We start from the raw sequence: 22868 nt of genomic DNA, 5'->3' as shown, positions 1-22868 counted from the left end.
TATATTTTTCGATTGTTTTAAATTCACAAACTATTTGTTCTCTTTTTTTACATAAACATATTGCCTACTGACATTTAGGCTACCCATTATGAATTGCAAATGTCAACTGAAGCGAAGATTTTCCTTTGTTCGTTTAAACGTTTTTCTATAACAGATTAAAATTGCCTTTGTTGACTCTTCTCTTGTCATGCTTCTCTTTGTAGTTTCAGTCCTCCAAGTCATTTTCTCTCATGTCTAAGTCAAGTCAAGTCATTTTCTTACTTCAATCAAACAAGTCACAAGTCCTGAAATTTGCAACTGGAGTTGTCATGTAACTTGAGCCCCCCCTCCTCTGGTAGACACAGCCTATTATGAAAATTAACCGCAATTTGCAACTTTACCTGGCTGTTAATTTATGCTTGCTATCTCACTAATACCATAGATGGTGATGCTTAATTAACCATGAGAGGTAGATCACACATTAGCTATATGTATTTTATGAGGCATTTTTTGAGTCTAAATAGACACAACTTACATAATTTCATTATTACACCCAAATAACAAAATCAAATCATACTCTTCTTGTGTTAAACTTGTTATAATTTGCTTCAACGCTGCTTCTTCGTCAAATACCAATGTGAAATATAAAGCAGGTCAATCTCTGAAATATCAGCGCCACCTTGAGTAAGAAATAGCATGTATAATATGTTTGTGTACATGCATATGGGATACTGATAATTCACCATTGTCACACAGAAAATCAACAGGATATATTAGTCAACTGCATGAATATAGTACTTATTTGTCTTATAATAAACCAAGAAATATATATCCTGTGATACTAAACTTCTAAAGATATCCTTGTGCGATACCACGTCGTTCTGCGCAGACATTGTGCTTTAGCTTCACTATATGCAATGCTTAATTTAAATTAATCTAAAACCGATGGATCTCAGTTCAGAAAACACTGGGCTGTCAGTAAAGGGTTTTCATTTTCACACTGAAATGATTGCTTTCAGAGGCTTTATATGGGGTTAGGATAAGTTGCATTTCAAACTGTTCTGAGACCAGTGCAGACACATATGGAGTTTCCTTTGTGTCTTTATTATTCAATCAAACATACTGTGTTTGAGAGTAAAATTAATTATTTTGTAATTAAAAAAAATAAAAGAGTGCAAAAAAAGTCTTCTAAATGCTCAAAAATAAAGAAGTTGATAACAAAATTATTTGCAGTGCGTGTAATCTTTTGAAAACTTTTTTTTTTTTTTTTTTGTGCACTTCAAAAACTTTTCATCACAAACCCACACATTTTGCTCTCTTTTCTGCTGTCTTTTTGCGGCTCTAAATATTTTGCTTATGAAGTTGAAAAGTTTTGCTTGCGAGTTGAAAAGTTTTGCTTGCGAGTTGAAAAGTTTTGCTTGCGCGTAAAGCTGTACCTCAGTGGGCGGTCTCTAACAACCAGATGAAAGGCCTTTTCTATTGGTCACCCTCGATTGAAGTGACCGGTTGGCCACGCCATTACAGTTTCCGCCGCTGCTGCTGCCATCATCGTCGCACTCGGTCAAGCCAGCCGTGGTTTGAAAATACACGGTCAAGCCAGCCCAGTATGGGACGTCCCGTATAAGAACTGACCATTATTTTTTCTACTTAGAAATGAGGTATTAATGGGCCTCTGAAGTCGAATAATGTGACATTTCTCCAAAATGCTGCAGTAAAATGGTTTGATATGAAGTGAGTATACTGTATGGGACGTCCAGTATAAGAACTGACCATTAGTTTTTTTCTACTTATTAGAAATTAGGTCTTTATGGGCCTCAGAAGTCAAATAATGTGACATTTCTCCAAAATGCTACAGTAAAATGGTTTGATATGAGGTGTGTATACTGTATGGGACGTCCCCCACAAGAACTGACCATTATTTTTTTCTACTTATTAGAAATGAGGTATTAATGGGCCTCTGAAGTCAAATAATGTGACATTTCTCCAAAATGCTACAGTAAACTGGTTTGATATGAGGTGAGTATACTGTATGGTATGGGACGTCCCCTACAAGAACTGACCATTAGTTTTTTCTACTTATTAGAAATTTGGCCTTTAGAAATAGATAGATAGATAGATAGATAGATAGATAGATAGATAGATAGATAGATAGATAGATAGATAGATAGATAGATAGAAATAAAGAAAAAAGATAGATAGATAGATAGATAGATAGATAGATAGATAGATAGATAGATAGATAGATAGATAGATAGATAGATAGATAGATAGATAGATAGATAGATAGATAGATAGATAGATAGATAGATAGATAGATAGATAAAAAGACATAGAAAGAAAGAAAAAGATAGATAGACAGACGGACGGATCGATCTGGGCAACTCAAGTGCTCTGAAAGCGCGTTCTTTCTGTGCTGTTACTGAAATTACCGTATTCATAGTAATAGGCGCACACACTTCTTTTTTTGGCGGCTGGCTTGACCGTGTATTTTCAAACCACGGCTGGCTTGACCGCAGTGCGACACTGATGGCAGCAGCAGCAGCAGCAGCGTTGGGAAACTGTAATGGGCGTGGCCAACCGGTCACTTCAATCGAGGGTGACCAATAGAAAAAGGCCTTTCATCTGGTTGTTAGAGACCGCCCACTGAGGTACAGCTTTACGCGCAAGCAAAACTTTTCAACTCGCAAGCAAAACTTTTCAACTCGCAAGCAAAATATTTACAGCGGCAAAAAAGACAGCAGAAAAGAGAGCAAAATGTGTGGGTTTGTGATGAAAAGTTTTTGAAGTGCACAAAAAAAAAAAGTTTTCAAAAGATTACACGCACTGCAAATAATTTTGTTATCAACTTCTTTATTTTTGAGCATTTAGAAGACTTTTTTGCACTCTTTTATTTTTTTTTAATTACAAAATAATAAATTTTACTCTCAAACACAGTATGTTTGATTGAATAATAAAGACACAAAGGAAACTCCATAGACACACAGCATGCTGGAGGTTAAATCATTCTCTAAATAGGGAGCCAGGGAGAAACGGTGCATACTATAGATTTCTAATGCAGCTAAGTGCACTCACCTAAAATCCAACCAAAAAGTTCAGTTTCAGTCTGCAGATGATGTTTTGACCACTCAACATGTTTGGCAGACATGGGACAATGGTAATCAGTAATTAGATTCAGAATTTATAACGCATAATTTTATTTTAGCATGGTTGGCTGTGATTGGACAATGCTGGCTATTAATTTGAAACAGAATTATTTATACTAATTTCTGACTGTAAAAATGCTTAAGCACTGGCTATGACTGTGCAAAGAGAGAACATTGAGATTTTGTTGCCCAATTAATAAAAATATATTGAATCATAAAAGTCTAATCATTTTATTTGTGCTTTTTCCAATACACTCCAATGTCCTTGGATTGCAGATTGCACACTTTCTTGCTGTTGCTGCCTAAGTAACTTCCTGATGCATTGTCTCCTTTTAGTGAGGTCACTTCCTTTAAACCATGTGCTATACCAGATTTAACCACAAGAGGTCACCTTACTTCATAAGAAAAATAACTGACAGTGCCAGAACCTGGCATCTTTAAGATGTCATAACTCAATAATGAAATTTTAATTCAGAGACACTAGGAAGACCAGTTCTGAAATAGGCCTGTGGTAAATCTTGGTCAGTCCTTGAACAACTTTGAGCTCAGCATTCCTTGTAAGCCAATCTTTGCTTGGAACAGCTTTCACAATGATACCCATGGGCCATTCATTCTTCCTGACTTGTTTCTCCTTAAGAAGCACTACATCTCTCTCTTTGATGTCAGGTTTCTTGTGTGGCCATTTCTGAAGACATTGCAAAGTACTTAGATATACTTTCCGCCACTTATTCCAGAATTAATCTGCGAGAAACTGAACACGTTCTTGTGTGCCTTGCTGACATGTCCCATGGGCAAAACAAGTCCATACCAACATAGAAGAAACAGGGATCCATTTGGAGCCGTTCTGCCGGCAGGTCACTCATCTGCTGTTCCTCTACTTTGCCCGGAGTCTCCTACAGGTAACACACTGATTGAGAACTTATGCCCCCTTTACCTCCCACTAACCACAGGCCACTAGCTCCCTCTGTAAAATGCCTTCCCTGATGTTGGATCTTATCATGTGATCTCTGCCAGGGACAATAACAGGGTTTGTTTCATTCAACTCGAGGCCAGCTCGGCAGATGCATCCACCAATTCTCAACAGACGATCACTGTCAATTGTGGGATTCAGTTTAAAGAGTGGACTTTGATGGGAAAGATTATGCTTTGCATGGATGCATCTAAATTCCTCTGAATATACTCTGTGCTGTGCATTCCTAATAATTTCTTTCTCTGCCTTTTCCAGTGAATCCATATACATCCCTTTCTTGCAGATTTACCAACTGACATAGTCTCCAACCTCTCTAGGATGAGCGAAACATTGAGCAATGTGGCAGGGATTAGTTACAGCCTAAACTATAGATTTCCATTTGGAAAAGCGTTCCCACCATTTTGAGCTCAGGTGATTTTCAGGGATATGAGTGGACAAGGACTTCACCTTAGGACAAATTTCTACATTTAGGTCAATAAGCTCAAATCTGGTTTGCTGTTCTGGTGTTGGATTTTAACTGTGATGAAGGAAAGGAGCCACTGTAATCCATGTGCTGGTGAGGAGCTTTGAAGCAAAGACTGAACGTGAACCATGGTCAGCTGGATTTTCGTTCATTGGCACGTAATGCCACTGTTCAGGCTTCTAGACTGTCTTATGCATTGTACCCTGTTATTGTCTTCTGTTATTTACATAGACATAGAAGTGCCTTGACTGGTTATGAATATACCCCAAAACCACTTTACTGTCTATACTGTCATTATAGTAACTGATTGAATTGAGTCATGTCTTTTTCTTCACTACTGCAATCTCAACAGCCATCACAGCTGCTCAGAGCTCCAGCATGGTAACTGCAAGATCAGAAGGTGTGACTCTTGACCTTCCCAGTAAAAATCCTGCTTTGGAGCTTTGGAGAGAGAAACTATTGAATATATGCAGGGCACACGAATGTCAATTAGATTATGCCATGAATTTTGCCACGCCATCCATTTTTCTGTCATACTCTCAGAGAGGATGAAGTCCCAATCACTGGCTTGTGTTGTTAACTCCCTAAGTAATGGTTACTGGTGCCAGGAAACCTAGCGGATCGAAAAGACTGGTTGACCATATAGGGCACCCCTCTGTGTGTGTAAGATCTCTCAACCTTCAGCTTGTGAAACGTTAAGATATCTGACATGATACTCCATCTCACTCCAAGGCTCACTCCAGATGCTTTCCTTACATTTACTGATTTAATACGCCGAGCATGTTCTGCCGAGTCTGTACCTTACCACTATTTTAAGATCAACCTTAAGATCTAAGGTCTCAATAGCATTAAGGAATTGGATTTCCATGCCAAATAATCATCTGGCCTATCTTCAAACCTGGTAAGCCTGGATGATAATAGTTGACATCTTGCTAGATATTTCGCCAATAATGTTTAGGCTGTATTACCAGAATTGTGGGCAGGAAAGACTGAATAACGACTAACACAACCTGGGTAAGGCATGCTGCAGGGGTGCTCATTTCATGGCATGACTGATAGTTCAAGAGAGTTGGATGGCATTATCTGTTGAGTGACTAGACATTTGACGTCCCTTTAGTGGAGGGGATTCATCTTCCAATCCTCCATCTGCTGGTAATTTAGAGGACTGTGATTATATATATAAAATACCAGTCAAATATAAAATCTTTGTAGTCTGATGATATCAGACAATGCTGCACAAAGAATTGTAATAATTTTCATTTTGTTTCCAGTACTAAAAATCTTTCTCAATAACAAATTATAAATAAAAACACACTTAAAACGATTTAAAAGGTTTTCTGAGAAGCAAAATTGCTTGGTTTAGATTTATGTCTGCAAAGATAAAAACATTTTACCAAGGGATATTCAAGATATATTCTTTGAAAACAAGTTCATATCTTAATAAATAATGTTTCTTCATGGTGCAGCATCTAACCTTTGGGCACATGTGACATTTATAGTCTAATCTCCTATAATAAAGTTTCTCGTACAGTTAAACGCAGTAATCACATGCCTAGATGGTGAAATGCATATGGTAATTGTATGCAGATGAGGATAAGCATAGTAAAAACAGGTGTTGTACACTCCATATATGGATATTCTGGGGAGGAGACAGGCTGGGGGAATGAATCAAGGGCATGTAAGCACAATCTTCCGCAAGCTGGGATAATCTGCCTTTTGTGCGTACGCATACTTTAACCTGTTGATACGCATTTCCCCATTATGCGGTGGTGACGTCACTCTGCTTACATTTAATATATAATTTAACTTCTATAAATGCAATTCATGTTAACAAATTATACATCTTTTCAAAGATCAAAGGGTTCAAAATTGATATCTGATCTCTGTTTCATAACAGTAATGCTCCAGAAACAGCAATTTAGTTATTTGTGCCAGGAGTACAAATAAAAATATGCAATATCAAAACGGGACTTCATACCTTTGTTATGAATCCAGTTCACCACACTTGGGTCAATTGTCCATTACAAGCGTTCATTGAAAAACATCCTAAATCTGAGAAATATTGATATATTCTCTTGTTTACATGAGATCTCACCTGAAAGTATTACCCTTTGTTGTCGTTCTTTAACAAACTATGCAATCTGAGCAGCATTCATGTTGTAAAACTGTATATGATCTTATATATTAGAGTCTCATAAACAAAATGAGCCTATCTCCAAAGTTTATTTTTAAAAATGCAGCATAGTTTTATTCATAATAACCAAGCAGTGCAGTCAGATTTTGTGTAGTCTTGAAAGGCGGAGCCTTAATTTTACTCTGTACACCGGCAGCGATTTTACAGAGAAAAAAAGCTTGCAGGAACCACATTTTTTGTTAGATCATCTTCAAATTTGAAACATAACTTCTTCAGACTTGTGGCTTTGCGAACATTGTATTTCTGGGTTGTCTTGGAACTATTATTATTGTTACTTTTGAAACAGAAAAACAAAAAGAAAAGGTTAGAATGGGTAAAGAATGTCTAGGTTACTGTTGTAACCTCCGTTCCCTGATGGAGGGAATGAGACGTTGTATCGAAGAAGCGACACTAGGGGTCTCTCGAAAGCCTTGCGCATAAGGCCAATGAGAAATTGGCAGACAGAATTTGCATGTCCCGCCCCCTGACATACAGGTATAAGGAGGGAAATGCGTCTGTTCATTTAGGATTTTGGCTGAGGAGCCGACAATGAGGTTTGGCCATAACAGTGGCTCGGTTCAGCGACGTGGCCAGGAGGACACAACGTCTCTCTCCAGCCAGGGTGTGATAGGCCAATGCAATGGTGTCAAACACCCAGTGAGAAAACCTCTATTTGGAGACAGAGTTCCCTTTCCGCTGTCCACCAAAGCAGACAAAGAGCTGCTCAGAACATCTAAAGCTCTGTGTGCGGTCCAAATAGATATGAAAAGCATGTATCAGACACAGTCGTAGGAACCTTGGGCATGTAGCCTGGGCGCGGTCTTAGGGTGACGTGAGTGTCTGCCAGACCGAACTCCAGGCAGGTGTCGCTGACAGAGAACGCTTGCATGTCCCCGGCCCTCTTGATGGAGGCATGATAGAACCGTCTTCAGGGAGAGGGCCTTAAGCTCAACTGATTCTAGCAGCTCAAAGGGGGGTCTCTGAAGGCCCGAGAGGACCACTGAGAGATCCCAGAATGGGAACAGGCTTGTCCGAGGAGGGTTCAAACTCCGGGCGCCTCTAACCTGATTACCAAATCAAGTGAATTCAAGTCAAGTCAATTTTATTTGTATAGCGCCTTTCACAACACACATCGTTTCAAAGCAGCTTTACAGAATATCAGCATTAACAGACGATAAAACTGTAATGTCTATAAAGTCGATTAATCATCATTGTGTAATTTCGATAAAATATGATTTTTAATAGTGTTTAAAAATAATTAAATGATAATTGTATTAATAACCCCAGTGAGCAAGCTGTAGGCTGACTGTGGCAAGGAACACAAAACTCCATAAGATGTTGATTAATGGAGAAAAATAACCTTGGGAGAAACCAGACTCACTGTGGGGGCCAGTTCCCCTCTGGCTAACATTTTGAATGTAATGTAAATATTAATTATGTATAGTTAAAATCATGGTTTAAAATTATTAAACTAAGTGTTAAGGGTCAGTGATTAAACATCGATTGTGTTTGAACTGTAAGATTAATGACCAAAGTCTTTGAAGTCCATCTTGATTAATTGCAAATCAGGATTACCCAAAGACTTGTGTCGTGGTGGGCCGCAATAGCGGAACATACACCTTCAAGGTGGAGGGGGACAGCCTCCCCTCCAACCTCTCCTGCAGAAATGAGAGCACTGACCCGACTGCGCACCTCTGTGGGTCTTCAGACCGGGAAGAACACCAATTCGTGAACAAGCACCACTTCAGGGCGTAAAGTTGCCTGGTAGAGGGAGCTCTGGCTTGGTTGATCGTGTCTACGACAGCAGGTGGTAGGCCAATTAGATCTTCCGCATCCCATCCAGGGGCCAGACGTGGAGGTTCCAGAGGTCTGGGCGTGGATGCCGGTGCAGGTTGCCCCGTCCCTGAGAGAGATGGTCCTTCCTCAGGGGAAGCACGAGATCCGAGAACCAAGTCCGAGAGGGCCAGTAGGGGACCACCAGAATGACTTGTTCCTAGTCCTCCCTGACCTTGCATAGCACCTGTGCAATAAGGCTCACTGGGGAAAATGCATACTTGCGCAGCCCCCTGGGCCAGCTGTGTGCCAGCGCGTCTGTCCCGAGGGTAGCCTCCGTTCGGGAGTACCAGAGCATGCAGTGGAAGGTCTTTCGGGAGGCTAACAGGTCTACCTGTGCCTTGCCGAACCGTTCCCAAATCATATAACTCACAGGCAATGCCTTATCAAGAGCTTATAAGAGATGATGTCCTTGGATTGCAGATTAAAAGAGCACACTTTCTTACTGTTTCTGCCTAACTAACTTCCTCCTTCTTCTTCTTGTTAATGGCTGTTCACTCCTAGGAGCATTAGCGCCACCTACAGTATTGTATTTCCTACATCCTTTTGCCTAAAAACATGATGCTCTGCCAAGATCTTAGAGCTATTTTGTGGATCCGGCATCAAATGGCACTGCTTGTTCAGCTCCATCCTTTTAAATCCCCACACAGTCCAAATCCAAGCATTGCACCATATTATATTCTTCTAACTAAACCTGTGTCATGTTGAAAGGTAAAAAGTGCTTTATACACCAGTGTATCCGCTAGACCCAAAATATCCTCTACACTTACAGATATACCCTAAATGCTCTCAAAAGTTGAGTTTAAGCCAGTGTTTCTCAGTCTGAGCCTCACTAACAATACTTCCTCCCTTTTATTCATTCCCATAGACCATTTACTTGCCACTATCTTCCTGATTATATAAAGCCACCTACCCCTACTGCTTCCCTGCCATTCTTTATTTAATTCCTTCTGAATTATAGCTTTCATCTCACCTTTCTTCCCTCTTCCCTCCAAGAAAGACATGTACAAAAAACACTGCATACGCAAAGCAACCAGCATTGTGGATGACCCCACACACCCCTCACACAAACTCTTCACCCTCCTGCCATCTGGCAAGAGGTACCGAAGCATTCGGGCCCTCACGGCCAGATTGTGTAACAGCTTCTTCCCCCAAGCCATCAGACTCCTCAATACTCAGAGACTGGACTGAGACACACACACACACACACACACACGTGTGCTGAGTTGTACTTGAATTATTGTGACTTTATACCTGTCTGCTACCTCAAAAACTGCTATGTGCAGTTATAGAACATCGGCCTTTATCCCTCTCGGAGGCTTAATTAGCCTGATAAGGGACCGGGTTTGTATAATCACGACCCGGCCCCGCCTTCCGCCCTGTCACATTCCTCCCTCGATCTCTCAGGCAGGGGAGCCCCCGATAGTATTTTTTTTTATACTATCGAGTAGATATTTTTTGAAGAATAGGCTACTAAAAATATGTGGGACTTACTAAACAAAAAGCGGGGTGGAATGAGGTCTAGGGTCACTAAAGACCCCATGTTAAAGGGTTCAAGGGATAGGATAGTTCAGACAAAAAAAAAAAAAAAAAACGAATCATATATAATTTACTCACCCTGTCAAAAATGTTAGCCAAAGTTACGACTGCAACTGCATGAAGGTCAGTAAATGTTGAAAGAATTTTCATTTTGGGTGAACTATCCCTTTAAATTAGATTCTCCAGATAATGGGCTGTGCTGTTTTTTGGACCAGAGCTCTTCCGCACAGATACACCAAGTTTGGTGAGTGTTCTTGAAGTTTAAAAGTTAACCCTTTCTTCAAACGCTCTACAGAATTCACTTCCTATATCATGGCTGTGTTTTTATAAATTGCCTGAAGAAAGTAATACAAAGGAGTTCTTTGAGCAAAGCATTCCTTGCATCCAAATTGTAAACTGAGCTGACATTTAAATGTTTGTTCTTCAGTCCTGGCATGAAGGGATGATGTATCAAATGTTCTGCATCCTTTGATTTTTTTTTTTTCTGTCTTTAATAAGCTCCAGATACTTGTGGTGGTTGTACCTATTTAAAGTGTTATAAACCTGTATGCCGTCAAAAATGGGGATTTGTTTTATTTTTTTGTTGTTGTTGCAGTACAGTTCAGAGGTTTAGTAACATAATGGTGTAGTAATTTGTCTCTATGGTTATACCCCCTTTTTTACAGTGCTTGCTTGTTAACATTCCAGAGAGGGGGCTTTTAATAAGGGGCGCAGGGGGCAAGGTGATTGGATCCAGACATGAGACATGTGCACCAGATACATTAAATGTGCAACCTGAAAAATCTGATGCTAAATGACTCAATATCTTATATTTGTGTCTGCTGAGAGTGATGTTACCAGATGTTCTGAATGTTAACATAGATCGATAAAGCAAATATATGGAACATTTATTAAAACAATTAAAAAAATGTTTTTGTATAGTAAAATAATAATCTTGAATGACCTACAGTAAATAATTGCATGATGTTTTCCATTGCTTTTACTAATTAATGACTTTACTGAAACTTTAAGACAGATCTAAAATAAATTAAAAGTGAAAGTTAATTTTTAATCTTAAAGGAAAGTTCCCCCAAAAATGAAAAAGTGTCATCATTTACACACCCTCATATCATTCCAAATCCATATGACCTTCTTTTTTCATGGAACACAACATCACATCTTCTAAACATGTCCAGTCACAGAATAAGCTAATAATGACTGAGGTAATGCGTTTATGTAAATAATACACTTTATTCTCAAAACTTTTTCACATTTGAGGAATTCAGGCATAGGCCTATTATAAAGCCTATAAATATTATGAAAATTGCTCCAGTTTACTGCTCAAATGTTCCCAATTTGTTGTTAAAGGAATATTCTGGGTTCAAACGTTAAGATCATTTGACAGCATTTGTGGCATAATGTTGAGTACAACAAAAACAATTTGGACTTTTTTTTGGAAGAAAAAAAAAAAAACGAAAAGATGTTTCAGTGAGTCACTTACAATGGAAGTGAATGGGGCCAATTTTTAGAGGGTTTAAAGGTAAAAATGTGGATCTTAGAATTTGATAAAACCACTTACGGTAAATGAATTGTTTGGTTAAACTTCTGTATTATTTGAGCTGTAAATTTGAGCTGACCATTTTATGGTTGTTTTATGGCATTACATCATCATACAGCAGCAAAGTTATAAAAATGAATACAAATTAACAGAGAAAAGGAAGCAATTTTATCAGACTAAAATCATGCTAACATATATACTTATACATATAATGTATAAGTATTGCAGCTATACTTTTTTAAACGGTGTGTATTTTAATGTTTACAGACTGGATCCATTGAGCCGCATTGAACTTCCATTTTAAGTGCCACATTATAACCTATGTTTTTGCTACTTACAAGCCGAAATACATTCTTGTGGTAATCAACATTAAGCCACAAATGCTGTCAACTGAGTTTAACTTATCCTGGGATGGTCCTGTAAAGGGATAGTAAAGGCATTGAAAATTCTGTAATCATTTACTCACACTCATGGTGTTCCAATCCTGCATGACTTTCGTTCTTCTGTGGACATGTTAGCAAGAATGTTTAGCCTCAGTCACCATTTACTTACATTGTATGGAAAAAGATGCAGCGAAAGTGGTGAATGAGCCTAAAATTCTTCCTAGCATCTCCTTTTGGGTTCCACAGAAAAAACAATTGGCAAATAGCGATAGATTCTAATTACCCTAAGGAGGTATTTTCACCTCTGGAAGGGTTTGAGATGCGTTACAGATGAAACTCTGTCAATACAGGGAAAATGCTAAATATACAGGAACATCTACAGTATTTGCTTAGGGCTTGCATAGCACAATAAATAAAACAAATTATGAGATGGACGCACTATGTAGGAGAGACAGAACCTTTTTTTTTCATTCATTTGATGTAGATTGCTGGAGAAACTGAAACTAAACACTGAAAATGACTACAGCTGACACACTTGACGCATCTTACCTACATTAAGTCCAGAGGGGGAAAATACACAGCATGTGCACATACAGACACCCATGCGCACTGGGCTAATAATTAATTACATCTTTTAAATTCATGCCTTAGCGTAATCACAGAAGTAAACTTTTTTATTTGCATATAGAGCAGGAATCGAAGATCGGATTTATATCCGTTTGGCGCATTGATGTAGCCGAGGGTAAATGGAATGTACTTATTCAATTGGATATCAATCTAATCGGTAAAAACACATGAAGTGACCAAGCGTAAATACCCCCTTAGCAAAAATAGTCCAACAAACCCCTAAACCTATACCTAACCCTAACCTTCCCTTACAAAAAATGAATCATGAATTTACTACAGAAACCATAGAATTCTTCAAAAAAAATTCTTCAAAAAGAATTACTATTGTAAACCCATGTTTAATTTTACCACCTTTCTCTCAACTCAACGACCTTCAATGTAACAAATCACTGTGAGGAAATCAACCTTTATATTTATTATTATAAAGGAAATATTAAGAGTGGAGACAGGAAACAGGATGGAAAAAGTGGCACTGAAGGCAGTTTTGAAGCTGAGTTGACTGCACAAGAAAAGTACATCTACAGTACACCACCATTACACCCCACTCCACTGAAGCAACACTAGTGGTGCAGTTTGTCTTTGTAACACAGTCAATGTTCGGGTATGGGAAGGAGGAGACAGGGAGCAGTGACACACTGCAGTTCAGGTAAGGCTCTTTATTTCTCTGCCTCTCTGCACAGCTATTGCACTCTCTGTGATTTTTTTGTTTTCTCAGTTTAAATAAAGTCACATCTAAAATAAACATAAACCTCTTAAAACATAAAACACTTAATAGATATAACAGCCGGCAACAACGCACACGCGTGTTGTTCTCTCTCTGCCATCTCTGCCGAGTTTGGCTGCTTTTCAAGGTCTCTCTCCACCATCACTGTAACAAGAAACAACGTCAACCAGTTTGATCAGCCACACCACTCCCTCTCTCCTGCAAACAGACACATGACTACGCCCTCATCCCCACAATCTCCAATTTCTGTGTTTCCACCAGAGCATTGGAGTGGAAATACTGTAGCTGTGTGGCAGGTGCTATTTATATCTAGTGCACATATTCACTCTGAAAATAATTTAATAAAGGTTTGAAACAACTTTAGGGGCAGTCAATAATGACAACATTTTCATTTTGGGTTGAACTTACTGTAATTACGAATCAGACAGTCACCCACTCTAGATGTATAAATAGTTTGTTTTTATTAAAATAAAACGTCACAGTCCCGGTTCCCTGTTTATGTTTGTTTTGTTTTTCTCTCCATCATGTGTCTTAGGTGCTGCTGGCATGCGTGATCGACATATCCATGGGAATACTGATTGTTTCCATGGGAACGCTGATCACGCAACTAATTAGCATGCAGAGAGCACCTGTTCTCCATTGATTCTCTGCCTACTTATACATTTCGTTGCGTCATGAGCTTTGATAGATTGTTGTTGTGTCATATCACTCTCTCTTCCTCAGTTGGTCCTGTCTCGTGTATTTGTATTGGTTGCCCGTCTCTGCCTGTGTGTCTGGAGTATGGATACCTTCCAGTTTGCTGCTGCACTTGTCCTTCTGCCTACACATTCTTCAATGGACGATTCCTTACGGATCTGTTCCCTACTACCACGATGCATACATGCCTACGAACACACTCTTCATGGAGGATTCCTTACGAATCCGCTCTCTAAACTGCCAAGATGCATACTCGCCTATGAACACACTCTTCATGGAGGATTCCTCACGGATCTGCTCTTTACATGACTACGACACACACACATCTACAAACACACTCACTGCCTTCCTGCTGCAGTTGGTGTCAGGTTTTCCACACTTTGCCAGCCCTGCTGTGTTCTTATTGTCAATAGATCCTGTGACCTGTTCCTCTGCTCTTGGCTCTCTTGCTTTCTGCCAGAACAATCTAGCCAGGATGGGGCCAGAGGAGGAATCCACTCTTCGCTCTACCCTTTCTCAGCAGGGAGCTTTACTGGGATGTCAGCAGGATCAGATCTCCAATTCTAACCTTCCTCTGGAGGTGATGGCATCGCAGTTCGCTGAGCTCACCTCTGTCATCCAACATATCACCTTCCGACACCAGTCAGACCCAGGAAGCGCCCTCGTCTGCTCTGGCGGTTCCACACATTTCTGGATGATTAAGACTCGTCTCAGTCCTCCAGCCCCTTTCTCAGGTGAAGCAGGTTCTTGCCACACCTTTCTTTCACAATGTTCCTTGTACTTCTTGTTCAGTCCTCTGTTTTCCCATCAGAGACAATGAAGGTGTATGCATCATCACATTCCTCACCGGAAGGGCCAGTGAATGGGGAACAGCCATGTGGGACAACAGACATCCCTGTTGTTCTTCATTCCAAGCCTCCCCATTTTGACAACCTGGTGGACCTGGCCATACGAGTGGATCAGTGCCTGACACTGCATCGCTGCTGTCGCCATTCTCCACCTGCCTGGGTGGCTGACCGCCATAACCAGTCCACTGTTCCGGCCAGGCCAACAGAATCATGGACCGAGGCAGAGACTATGCAGATCAGGAGGACTCGGCTTTCTCTGGCAGACAAGTAACGATGCTTCACCCAAGTACTCTGTTTATATTGTGCCCATCCTGGCCATGTCTGCACCTCCTGTCCTGTAAAAGTGAGCCACTCGTCAGTAGGCAGGGGGTTATTGGCAAGCCCAACACCCCTGAGCAAAACCCCTGGACTATGTACTCTTCTCCCTGCTCGACTGCAGTATGGATCAACTAGTGACATTTTTCAACATTGGTGGATTCCGGAGCTAAAGGGAACTTTCTTGACATCAAAATGGTTTCCAGTTGTCAAGTGGTCCAGTTGGATGAATTTATCACAGCCAATACCATCAGCAGCACACTCCAGACTATCATCACCCATTCCACCAAGCCAGTTACCTTAGTCTCTGGCAATCATTTGGAACAGTTATCCTTCTACCTGGTCCAATCTCCATCTGCACCGGTAGTGTGGAGGCATCCTTGGATGGTCATGCCTTCATGGTCATGAAGCCATGTTCAGAGACATGGTCGACTGGATTGTGTTTGTCTATCTAGATGATATTCTGATATGTTCCCAGAATAACCAGGACCATGTCCAGCACATTGGGAAGGTGCTTCAGCGACTGCTAGAGAATCAGCTGTTCATTAAAGTGAAGAAGTGTCCTGTTGGTTCCATTCCTGCTGTTTATCATTTCACAGAGGGAGTGTGCATGGACCCTTCCAAGGTCAGAGCCATCTCCGATTGGCCAACCCTAGATTCCTGCAAGGCATTGCAGAGATTTCTGGGGTTCGCTATTTTTTGTTGTAGGTTTATTCGTAACTACAGACAACTCGCCGTAACTCTTACAGATCTCACCTCCACCTGCGCTGACTTTTGTTGGTCTCTGTGAACCGAAGCTGCGTTTTCTAAATTAAAGAAGTGGTTTACAACCGCCCCTGTCCTTAATACTCCAGACCCTTCATGTCAGTTTGTGGTGGAGGTGGATATGTCAGATGTTGGGGTCAGAGCAGTTCTGTTTCAGCACTCTTCCTCAGATGGAAAGGTGCATCCATGCACTTTTTTATCGCAACGCTAAACTCCAGCTGAATGGAATTACAACATCAGTAACAGAGAATTGCTGGCAATCCGGCAAGTGGTGTCACTGGTTAGAGGGTCCGGGGGTACCTTTCGTGGTCGGAACTGATCATAAGAACAGAGTACATCTGTAGTGCTAAGTACCTTAATTCTAGACAGGCTCGCTAGGCCATATTTTTCACCAGGTTGACTTCGTTCTCTTGTATCGGGTGGTGGGCATGGTATCTTGGGATGTGGAGGCCAAAGTCTGTGCTGCACTATGTAACACCGCTCCTCCCGCTACATGCCCAGCGAGTTTGTTATTTGTTCCGTGATCAGTTCAGATATACGTCCTGGAATGTGGTCATTCATTCAGTGCCGCTTGTTATCAGGGCTGGACTGGTAATCTGGCTTACCGGGCATTTTCCCAGTGGGCTGACGCAATTTGGGGCCAATCAGGGGTGGACTTGTCATAAATCCTCCAGTCAACCCCTGGGCAAGCTCCTCCAACCGCTGTCAGTTCCTTCGAGACCCTGGTCTCACCCATGGATTTTATTACCGGTATCCCCCCTCCCATTGCAGCAGAGTCGTTTTGATTATTGTGGACCGGTTCTCGAAAGCGGCTCACTTCATTCCCCTACCCAAATTCCCCACAATGAGGAAGACAGCGGTGGCAGCCATTAACCATGTCTTTTGCATTCATGGCCTCCTGGCCCATGTGGTGTCTGACAGAGGCCCCCAATTTGTGTCATGATTTTGGGCAGAATTCTGTCAAAAGCTGGGGGCTATTGTGAGTTTGTCCTCTAGGTTCCATCCCCAGACAGCAGGCTAATCGGGAACTTGAGAAGACCCTGTGCTGTATGGCCTCCCATAATCTGTCTTCTTGGAGCTCTCATTTAGTCTGGGTCGAGTATGCCCACAACTCTTTGCAGTCATCTTCTACGGGGTTATCATTCTTCCAGTGTAGGCTCGGTTACCTGCCCCTTTTGTTCCCCACCCAAGAGCCCGACGTTCAGGTCCCGTCCACTCATGCCTTTATTCAAAGTTGCTGTTGCACCTAGAAAGCCACCAGAGAATCCCTCATAGGGACTGGGCTTGTGTTAAGAGGTCGGCGGACCGGCACCGGTCTGTGCCCCCATTGTTCTAATTTATTGTCAATAAATCCCATGAACTGTTCCTCTCCTCTTGGGTCTCTTGCTTTCTGACATAAAAATAGAAACAGGGGATACCGTCTTTTATAGTGTTTTTGCAAGCCCAATTTTGACTTTTAGACTCCCTTGGGAGATGAATCATTTATACTGTATACTGTATTTCAGTCCCAGTACCACACCAAAAAACTCAAACATAAACTGTTTTCTGTTTTTATTGTGGAAATCTGTATTGTTTCCATGGGCATTTCAATCACAAGTGTTCTGTTGAACTGGGCAAGTGTGAGTGGGTCCTACTGCAGGTACAAAGAAAACAAAAGAAAAAATTGAATAAAGGAACTTTCTTTCAGCAACTTCCAGTGTTGATAACTTGGACCAATTGAGACTAAATTTAGTGACTTTCTTATGGTTGCTGCTACTTTAAATTATGTTTTGCATCAAGTAGCGATTTCATCCATATTTAAAAATATTTGGCTTTTTTTTTTAGCTGTTTGTGGTGATTAATTAATAAACACAAACTCACTCATACTATGTGATAAGAAGTTAGATCTAACAAAAAATATGCAATGACCACCAAGCACATCGCAAAATCAAAACCCTGAACCTGCTGAACGTGGATCAATCAATTTATTACTTAGAAGATTTATGTAAAGCCTGTTATAAAGATGCTGCTGCTGTCAAATTACACAGGACCAAATGCACTGCCTTTATCAGTGAACTTGTTTTATGCATCTTTTATATGCTTTTTTTAATATACACATACATACGTAGGCCTATATATGGTGTGTTTTATATAAGTGCAAAGCTTTGCAAAACATTTTGACTTCTGAGGGTAGTTCTGGAGATTTTCAGAGGGAGGAGTTTGGTAACACTGGCAATTTTCTGGGTCCAAATGAAGCACAGATGTTGCACAGGCGTGGATCTCTCCCTCTCTCTCTCTCTCTCTCTCTCTCTCTCTCTCGGTATTGCCTGCCACAGCTGAACGACCCCAACTCACACATAGTGAAAGCACTTCTCTCCTTCTTTCCCCCTCCAACTTTTAATATGAAATCTGTAACACTCAAAATCTGAAATATATATTACAGTCTAGAACAGTTATTCAGTCTAGATCACTCATCTTTAATATACAGTCATTTACAGAAGGCTTGGGCTATGTTGTGTTATACTTAAACTCCATTCAGGCTATTTGACTAGTTATTTTCTCATTGGAAATTTCTTGGATCCAAATCAGTCTGTTGAAAGGGATGTTTTGGCCCCTTTCCAAACCCTCTCTAAAGCCCTGTAGAAAAGGGCAAGGTATGGTCATCCATTCCAGTGCAGAGTCCAGAGTCCCAGAGTCCCAAACAAAAAATGTGTGGTTGTTTGAATGCATGTCAGAATATTTATGGGTAATGTTGTCATGCACTGTACAGTCCACGTAGACTGCTTGAGTTCATTTTGTATCAGAGGTGACTCAGTCAGTAAGTTTACATGTACATTTATAATGATTCTATCGCATGTTTTTACATAGTTGAGTTACAGTCTTCATCTGGCTGTTCAACTATGCATGCCGAAATGCATCATTTGTTGGAGGGACATCAAATATGCCAGGTTAAATATACATTGCACATAACCTCTATCTTTTCAGAGCAGCTATTCCGTCCTGATTTTGAAAGCATATGTGAAAAAGGAGGGAGAGAAGAGAAAGCCCTTTTATTAAAAGCATTAAACTAGCTTTAATTCAGTTGGGAGCATTTTGTCCATCTCTGGTGAAATAGTTTTCATAAGGTGGACATAAAAGAGCAATAAACACTCTAAAATTATGTAGAAGTGATGGATTAATTATTTTATTTTCAATCTCTCTCACTTTTGCACATCCCACTGACCCATAGCTGGAGGTGGTGATGTTGCTTGTTTACATGGTGAGGTTTGATTATAGTTGACTGAGAGTGGCTGGTGGCTGTTGGGAGACAACTCCTGCTCTCCCCCACACAGACCACCTCACAAACTCTCAGTCCACGGGGGTATAGATTCCCCACATCTGGGGCCATAGCTTGGAGGGCCCTTTGAGGCGCTCTGCCAAGATGTTTATACAGATGTGTGGGGTTAAAGACAAGCTCCCCAGTGACCTGCCCACCCCCCGGTTCGCTCCTTGGGCTTTCATTTTAGCCTGACCTGGATGCCATGGCTGCCACTGTGACCACGTGCTGATAAAACCCACATTCTGATAACACTATGGGGAGGAAGTCAAACGAGGATGTGTGCTTAGTTGTGGAATGTCTGGACTTTTTCTGGAGATAGTGGTCTGATGTTTATTTGCTAAGCGCCTTGTCTGCCTCAACCTCTGCACAACAGGGTGCCTCTTCACTTTTTGCTACAGGATTTGCTATAACAAAAACATACAAGTTTGACATAACATGTTCCTTTACGTGCCATTAAAAAATTATTGCAGTGCGTCCTAGTGGCTCAGGATGTTGGAAGTGCAACGTTGGCAATAACAAATACTTATGGCTGACTTTCTGTTTATTCCGTTTATATTTAAAGGGTAAACAATTTGGCTCAGTGGTAATTTGAACCAGACTGACTGTCATTTTCATCCAGGAAAGGATGACACTCTCACCAGAGTAATGGTGTAGTTTCAGCTTGGCTTGTGAAAACAAGCAGTTAATCTGAGGATCTCACTTCCACCCTCATGTGGCAAAAGACTGTGATCTCTTGCGCTGCTTTGCGCCAAACCATTCAAATATTTGCTTGTCCCTTGAAATTGTGTTTTGTTTTATAAATGCATAATTGGATAGTACAGAAGATTGGTTACCTCAGACTACTCTCAATATTGAATAATCTTACCGAGAATTGTAGGTCATCCGGGAATTTCTTGCATGCTATTTATGAATATATACAGTATACATTTATGGCATACTATTGACAGTATAAGGTATATTCGGATGCAGTCATTATGATTATAATCAGCGGTTCATTATCAACATATCAAGTGTAAATGAGCTGAATACAAAGAAAATATGAAATAGAAGCAAATATACAAAATATGCTGAAGAGAAAAAGAATCGCTTCGACTTAGTGAAGGGCTTAGTGTGTAATTTCTGCGCCACCAGCATCACCATATGGAATAGCAAATATAATCAGTTTTTTAACAGGTTTTCTCCTCATCTTATCATGCAATCAACCAAGTAATGCCTTACTTTCAGCTGTCTCTGCATATTAAAGGGATGGTTTACCAAAACATTTTAATTCTGTTATAATTTACTCACCCTCATTCCATCCCAGATGTGTTCTTTCTTCAGCTGAATACAAATTAAGATTTTTAGAAAAATATCTCAGCTCTGTAGGTCCATAAAATGCAAGTGAATGGTGATCAGACATTTGTAGCTCCAAAAATCACATAGGTCACATTTTGGTTAATGGAGAAAAATAACCTTGGGAGAAACCAGACTCACTGTGTGGGCCAGTTCCCCTCTGGCTAACAGCATGAGCATATAACGCCGATATTAGTTATTTATGTGTGGTGCAAGTCATGGTTTAAAATTGGTAAACAAAGTAAGTGTTAAGGACCTGTGTTTTTTTTTTTTACATTTTATCATACCCCAAATTATCCCTTTAAGAATTAAATACATAAAATAATTGTTTAAAAATACACACGTCATGCACGAACCAAGAGCAGCAGCTATCCCAGTTGTTCCTGTCAGATTTGAAAGAATTGCTGTATGAGAAGTGATATAGAAATAAGAAATATAGAAAGAATAGAAATGTAACATTTTGATGCTATGTGCTTTTCTATTGCAGGTATCCAGGAGGGAAGTGAATGCACTAAATGTAAAAATGACTGGGCCTTAAGGGTGGCCATTGCCCTTCTATATGTGCTTTGTGCACTGCTCACCATAGCTGTGGCTGTGTTGGGGTACAAAGGTAGGACCTCCTGATGACATTGTCTGCATTGCTGAATCATTAATCTATTACAGTGTGACATGTAATTGTAATTGTAAATATAATTATATATGGTTGCATCTTCTGCCCACAATAGAGCTGTTCAGGTTGTAGTCCAAATCCCCAAAAGAGAATTAGGATTTGCGGGCCATGGGTTCCCTTGGGATTTTACAAGGGGTTTTTATAATGGCAGTTTTAGATTTATGAGTAAAATAATGTTTTTGGTAAACATTACTTGAAGATACTTGAATGTTTTGTTATACAGCTTAAACCACACACAGTCATCATACCCTAAACGTGAATTTTAAAGATGCCATGTTTAAAAAAAGTGCTAACAAGTTGCTAGATAAAGAGTTTTCGTCTGGCACGTACAATCACATACTCGTAGTTGTAGTCCTTCTTTAGCAACATACATTTTTTAAGAACATAATGGCTTAAAAATTCATATTTGATGTCTGATTATGTGTAATTTTTGTTGTAGAACAAAACATCCAAGGATCTTCAAGTAATGTTTACCACAGACCTTATTTGACTCATAAACAGAAAAGCTCCATTGTAAAAACCACTCCAGATGGAACCAGAGGTGAATTTGCCTTTTGGGTTTCTCTAACACCTCTAAGCTTTTCACAGTGGACAAACAAAACTGCAAGATACATTTACATAATTACTGTTATCTTCTGTTTCCAGAAACCTGGAAAACTGTGCTAGTGTTTTATCCCGGAGTTACTGGGATTTTTTTCTTATCCAAAGAAAAAAGTTTGTTTCAAGAATGTGCCATAATTTAACATTCACCATAATTTCTGCTTTTCATTGTTGAACTTTGGCTCACTTTATTTCTGGTCTTGACATAAGGCAAGCATGCTTCACCATAGGCACAGTTGTAATACAGAGGCATGTGTTTTCTGTATTAGCTGGAAAAGCCAGGAAGCAGAGCTGTGTGAAACAGTTTATTTTGTCTATTGACATAAAACAGGATAAGTTAATACATGATATTCAGTACATTTACATTCCATTTTAAAGTCGAATTTCAGTCTGAAAAAAAAAATTCTTTTCAAAATGTTCCGTAAACACTTTAGTAATACCAGGGATAAAAACGGTTAAAGGAACAGAAACCTAACACGATTTTTGTTTTTCAGAATGTAACCTAGAACGGGAACGAAATCGCTTTCAATTGTTCTGAAGTGAGAAAAATATTTTGTTACCTTCACAAAATGTTGGTAACTAGTTAATAACTGGATAATTTTGTTATGATAGTTGTTTACATGAAACAAAGACAAAAGGGTTTAATCACAGTACATTTTCAGAATTACACCTCTTCCTATTGCTTGAAAACATTAGGCTTCATCTCTTTTTAGTAGAACAAAAATATGTGCTTTGATTTTGAAGGAAACCACTAGTTTAAAACCCAACCCAATGTTTAAAAAATATAAATCAGTCGGCCAGCAAGAGATTTAGACTATTGATTAATTTTTGTTGGCTAAAGTAATCTTTGAAATATTTTTGCAGCTATATTTAATATTAAAAGAAAATGTCTCTAATTTACTCACCCTTATGCCAGATGTGTATGACTTTCTTTCATCTGCTGAACACAAATGAAGATTTTTAAAATAATTTC

At 39.9% G+C, this 22868-nt stretch overlaps 1 protein-coding gene across 1 annotated transcript in view; it reads left to right on the top strand.

Annotated features, from left to right (window-relative positions):
- Positions 1-22868, top strand: part of LOC127645306 (collectin-12-like) — a 98491-nt gene that overhangs the window by 22572 nt on the left and 53051 nt on the right. The window contains 1 exon segment of the mRNA XM_052128881.1: positions 21113-21235. Within this exon segment, the coding sequence (XP_051984841.1) occupies positions 21113-21235 (123 nt within the window).

The sequence above is a fragment of the Xyrauchen texanus genome, chromosome 6, assembly GCF_025860055.1.
Source record: "Xyrauchen texanus isolate HMW12.3.18 chromosome 6, RBS_HiC_50CHRs, whole genome shotgun sequence".
NCBI classification, from domain to species: Eukaryota; Metazoa; Chordata; class Actinopteri; order Cypriniformes; family Catostomidae; genus Xyrauchen; species Xyrauchen texanus.
Note: the sequence above shows the minus strand (reverse complement) of the source record. Positions and strands in the feature narration are given on the sequence as shown.